General features: G+C 36.4%; 1 protein-coding gene across 1 annotated transcript; it reads left to right on the top strand.

The window, feature by feature from the left end:
• The first annotated feature begins 280 nt into the window (after positions 1-280).
• LOC144552937 (putative L-ascorbate peroxidase 6, chloroplastic/mitochondrial) lies at positions 281-4,563 on the top strand. The gene is made up of 11 exons (XM_078300982.1): positions 281-485; positions 1,170-1,307; positions 1,820-1,940; positions 2,314-2,414; positions 2,506-2,593; positions 2,691-2,758; positions 2,855-2,941; positions 3,211-3,285; positions 3,640-3,717; positions 3,808-3,912; positions 4,306-4,563. Exons 1-11 carry the CDS (start codon positions 324-326, stop codon positions 4,321-4,323), a joined length of 1,041 nt encoding a protein of 346 aa, XP_078157108.1. The 5' UTR covers positions 281-323; the 3' UTR covers positions 4,324-4,563.
• The last annotated feature ends 1,405 nt before the right edge of the window (positions 4,564-5,968 follow it).

Below are 5,968 nucleotides of genomic sequence, written 5' to 3' on the forward strand. Positions count from 1 at the left end.
GTCGTAAGCTGGAAGAAAAAAAATCTCAAAACTAAAAAAATAAAACCGACAAATTGTTTTTCTGAATCACCAGAGAAAACGAAACTGATAAACTGGAGATTCACATCAAAAAAAAAAAAGAGAGAGATAAACTGGAGATTCGTCTAAGATCTAGCAATTTCGGTGCAATCTGAGAGGCCGAACAGCGAACACCCACCTTGGCCAATAGTTTCGCCAAATAGACACAGGCCAAGTGTCAACACCTCCTAGCTCAAAACCTGCTAAAACCCTTTCCCTTCCAACAAGCAAGAGACAACGGATCCCCTCTCACTCGATCGCACCTCATGGCCACTTTTCTCTCCTCCAAAACCGCCGCTGCGGCGATTGCACGGTCGGCGATCCAAAATCGCTTGCGTCCTCTCTTCTTTGCTGGATCTCGCGTCAGCGTTTCCTCTTTTCGTCGTTCGTCTCCTCCTACCTCTTCTCTCCACCTCGGTTTCTCTCTGGTTCGTGCTATATATGAATTTGGTGGGTTTAAACTGAGAACGTGATGCATATTCTACACACTTACCTCAAATGGAACAATTTTGAAAGATAAACCATTCGTACCTAATGCATTTCACTTCAGGCCTTGAACAACGGCAAAGTGAAAAAAAAAATCAGGAACAAGTAGATTGTTTTATTTGATAGTCAATTATAACTTTTCTTTTATTTATTATAGCTTGCGGTATATTACTCTTGGATAGCCATCGCAACTCAAGAAATTTACTACTTCCTTACATTACTTATGACTTGCTAGGATACCTACTGAATATAATGCCATTATGATCTCCATGGCACCGATTCATCCAATTTAGTTTTCTTTCATTTGTTTTTCTTTTTGTCTGTTTTGTTTTGTTGTTTTAAGTGCTCAACTGAATTGCTAATTGAGATTTTAAGTAACCTGGAAGCACAATTCAGCCTTAAAAACTAAGATATACAAATTAGAATACAGACTATCCCAAAGTCGATACATTACAGTATTTTGGAACCATTTCAGAGTACCATCACTGGTATGCTCCAGCCAAAATTACAACTGCACCAGTCATACCAACAGTTAATACATGAGCTCTCATTAAGCTCAGATAGTTGCCAAAAATTTCCCACATACAATGGTTTTATTTGGTTTCTCAAATTCTAATGTCCTGTAGCAACATGGCCTGCAAAGTATAATGGTGACACGTGCAATGAGCTCCTCTGTGCAAGCAGCATCAGATCCAGCTCAGCTGAAAAGCGCCAAAGAGGATATCAAGGAGCTCCTCAGGACTAAATTCTGCCACCCAATATTGGTAAGAAGAACAAAAATATAAAAAACTGTATGTTATTTTGTATATTGAACATAAACTACTGTTGAATATATGTTGAATTTGCTTGGAAGTTTCTAGTTTTGAGAAATTATAGGGAAACCACCTTTTCCTTATTTTCGAATTCTATTCTGTTGATTTCTGCTACGCACTGTTTAAGTTATGTACTTTTTAGTGTTTCAAGATGCGGCCAATGATAAGAAAACGATAAAAGTATCATTGCAGGAACAAACTTTGGCATTTTAATATTACCTGTACTGTTCTTCAGGGTGAATCACTAATCAATTAGACTTAAAGGTCATCAGTTATTATATACACTAAAACCTATTCTACTTTAATGGTGTTGCCTTAATATCAGTTGTATAATAAAGTAGATCATAAAGAATAAAAAGGTTATTTAAGGCTCTCTGATGAGATCGTAGAATTTGTGATCGACAAATATTTACATAGTATTTGAAGATAACCTCAGATCTGTAATATATGTGGCTGTAATTTAGGTTCGGTTGGGATGGCATGATGCTGGAACATATGACAAAACCATTCAAGAGTGGCCGCAAAGAGGTGGTGCTAATGGAAGCCTTAGATTTGAAATTGAGCTGAAGCATGGGGCCAATGCCGGTATATTTATTTTCCTAAAGTTCAATTTCTTTGTTATGATTTTGAAAAAGTACACTCTGGTGTTCTACAACATTTGCAAATGAAGCCAACACTTTTCTTCCTAATATTTGCAAGTACCAATTAGCTCATATATTATGCGAGGAATGCGATGGTTCTGATTTCTGAAGCACTTTTAATTGAGTATGAAAATCCCAGGGCAGTTTAGCCATTAACAGCTAGGTTCCATTTGTAATTGGCCCCAAAAGTTATGTTGATCAGTTGTATTATAAAATTTTGCCTGTTATTTGTGAATGTCATATTATTTTTGGTGTAATTTTCATGAAAATTTTATTATTTCATAACATGTAAACATGTTTTCATGGTACCAATGTAGGTCTCGTAAATGCTTTAAAACTTGTCCAACCAATCAAAGACAAGTATGCAGGCATAACGTACGCTGATTTATTTCAGCTAGCCAGTGCCACGGCAATAGAGGTGATTTGATTGCCCCTGTTACTTCATATTATACTTATGCATCCATGATGTAATCTTCAGAAATTATTTTATATTTTTCTTATTATTTTAGGAAGCTGGTGGCCCAAAAATCCCTATGAAGTATGGGAGGGTTGATGTAACTACACCTGAGCAGTGCCCTCCTGAGGGGAGACTTCCTGGTAAGCAGTAATTGAGTTCAGAAAATCTCGCATACTTCAAAAGTGTTTATCATCTTATAGTTTCAGTAACTATGTCATTTCATGACTTTGCATTTAGCTGCGGGACCGCCTTCTCCAGCTGATCATTTAAGGAAGGTTTTCTACAGAATGGGGCTTAATGACAAGGTTTAATTTTATTACGATTGTCCTTTGGGTATTTTGTTGATTATTTGTTGAGCTGCAATGCATTTCTTTTGTATTTTCTTGGTTCACTTATTGCAGGAAATAGTGGCATTATCTGGAGCACATACGCTTGGGAGGTCCAGGCCTGAGCGAAGCGGCTGGGGCAAGCCCGAAACAAAATATACAGTATGTTATTTAATCAACTAATTAATTGTTCTTGACCTATATTGGATGTTATTTTACATTTTTCCCTCACAATAAACCTCTGTATTTATGTTTCTACTGAAATTGTTCTGTAATCCAACATTTAAGACATAGTTTTTACTAATTTAAGCAAGAAAATAAAGTATTAACTACAGCTCAGAACCTGGTCAGTCCCCTAGCCTGACTCAAGATTCTATACTTGTAAAAGAAATGATATATTTGTTATAATCAAAATTTTGATCCCTTAACAGAAAGATGGACCTGGTGCACCTGGTGGCCAGTCCTGGACTGCCCAATGGTTGAAGTTTGACAATAGCTATTTCAAAGTACAATCTCTTTCTCTAAAAAGAATTCTTTTTAAAAATCATTTATCGTGGTTTCTCTCAATAGCACCCAAATTTGTTGCAATTGCATAAAACACCAAATTTTTCATGTTTGGAGGAATTCAAATATTGTGTTAGATAATTGTCATGCAAGCAAGCTAGTTTTCTGTCCTAAAGTTCTTGCTTTTTTTTTTTTTTGTCAAGAGATTTAGGAGAGTCAACATTTTAGGGGGTTTTGTCATTTTTGCTTGTGAATTATGAGGTGCTAATTGCATTAAGAATTAATATGTAAAAACTATTTTTGCGTCATTTGTCTATTTCTGTTACTATATATATTATCATTGATGTTGCAATCAGGATATCAAGGAAAGAAGAGATGAGGATCTCCTAGTGCTACCCACTGATGCCGTACTATTTGAGGATCCAACATTCAAGGTATCTTTTGGCTACATGATAAACTTAGTTGAGTCTTTTAGAATGTAGATGATGCTTTAAGAGGCTTCTCAACACATTATCATTTTCAAGGTATATGCTGAAAAGTATGCTGAGGATCAGGATGCATTTTTCAAGGACTATGCTGAGGCTCATGCAAAGCTGAGCAATCGTGGTGCCAAGTTTGAACCCCCTGAGGTGAGTTCCTAAGTCAGAACCGGAACTTTGTTATTACTTGCCAAGGATTGCAATCTTGTATCTCGATACTGTCCTAGTCAGGCACCAGCTAGTGATTGTTTATTTATTTTTTTACTTTGGTAGGTTAATTTGGGTTATGACTTGAGATTAAAATATAAATTTGAATTTAAACTAGAGTGGAAAACCCTATTTTGTACTGTACCTGCTATTATCAGTATGTGCTGTCACAAGTTGTAGTATTTGATACTCTCTCTAGATCATATCTAATTCAGAGGTGTGCTGAAGCAATTAACAGGTTACTTCACTAGCATTAATTTGAAAAAGTCTAGTGCGGCTTTGAAACCCTTTTTGTTATTTCCCGAAATAAAGTAAAAAATTCCTTGAATATTGCAGGGTATCTCACTGGACTAAGCCCGGTAGATGTCTCATTTGACATAGCATAATAAGCCTGGCACTGTTGCAGATTTTCTTTGTTTTGGAACAATGACATTTCATTTCTTCTCTGTTATGTAATTTTAACATGGTCGATGCAGTTTTGTCATTGTACTCGACTATTTAAACTCAAGATTACCCAAAGTTCATCCGAAAAAACTGTAGCTGTGAATAATTTTAAATTACTCGGTGTTGTTTGCCGTTTTTTTTTTCCTACCACCCTAAAAAATCAGAATTAAATGAATACCACCCGAATAATCAGATTTCAGATTCCGCCACGTTTCGCACTGTGGATCTGCGGACGGATCGCCAACCCGTTCGCGAAATGGATCTGTGGACTGATCCGCTCGCGTGACCCGTTCGCACCGTGGATCTGTGCACTGACACGCTCACTTTGACCCGCTTGTGTCATGACCTGCTCGAGTGACCTGTTCGCACTGTTGATCTGCGCACCGGCCCGTTCGCACCGTGGATCTGCGAATGGGTCAACTCGTTCGCAGATCCACGGTGTGAATGTGGCGGAATCTGAATTCTGATTTTTCGGATGGTATTCATTTAATTCTGATTTTTGAGGGTGGTATGAAAAAAAAAAAACGGTGTTGTTTGGCACTTCAGAGTTGAAGTGAGGTGTACATCTGCAGCACTTCATATGCGGGCCTATATTTTTTTCGGCCTTTAATTTTGTAACTCAAAACTGCTTTCAACAATTCCGTATCAAACTCCTGCAGATGGAGCGGTACTGTTGCATTGCCAAAAGAGAATCATGATCCTCTAAACTGTATGTAAAAAAGACGGGGATGCAAACGGATTGGATATGGATATCCAATATCTGAATATCTGTGCGAATACGGATACATATATGTTTTTAAATTTCAATTATCCGTATCCAAATAGTAGATATATACTATATAGTTTAATATATATTATGAAAAAATTTATGTTATTTACTATTATAAAAAATGGATATCGTATCCGTATCCAAAAATAAAAACGGATATAGATAGTGGTTCCGATCTGTATCCGATCCGTTTGCACTCCTAAAAAAAGAACACTTTTAAAAATTTGTGTCCAATTATCTTTAATAGTTGTCAGATTATTGAATGTTTACTGACACTGTATCTGTTACCCAAAGCTTGTAATCTATTAATTCACATATCTTGATGATAGAGGAACAAGATTTTTGTTCCTGCGAAATGCAATCTGAGTTGCCCATGGCAGCCTGGCAGGTCCAACATGAGTGTTTGGACAAGTGAACGGTCTCAGCTGCCAGTGCAGCAAGTAAGCGGTTGTCTTGCGAGGTGGAATGTAATAGCCGAAGGTGTCAGCACCTCGGAGATGAAAAAAATATGCAAATCATTTAGTACAAAATAATCAGAACTAGTCTCTTGAATTAATAAATTTAAAGTGCTTGGATAAGATAGTTATGTTTGGCTGTAAAAACAAAAATAGTTAGAATGATCAAATAAAAAATAATTATCGTTTGTCTTATTAAAATAGTCAAATCTCAAAAATTTTAGGAATAGTCTAATAAAACATAAGATTTGAATTTCCTATTTTAGTTATTCTACTTCAACTAAACACCTAATAAGTTATTCTGAATAGCTTAATTTCAAGAATAATCTAA

The sequence above is a fragment of the Carex rostrata genome, chromosome 1 (genome assembly GCF_964058835.1).
Source record: "Carex rostrata chromosome 1, lpCarRost1.2, whole genome shotgun sequence".
NCBI lineage: Eukaryota > Viridiplantae > Streptophyta > Magnoliopsida > Poales > Cyperaceae > Carex > Carex rostrata.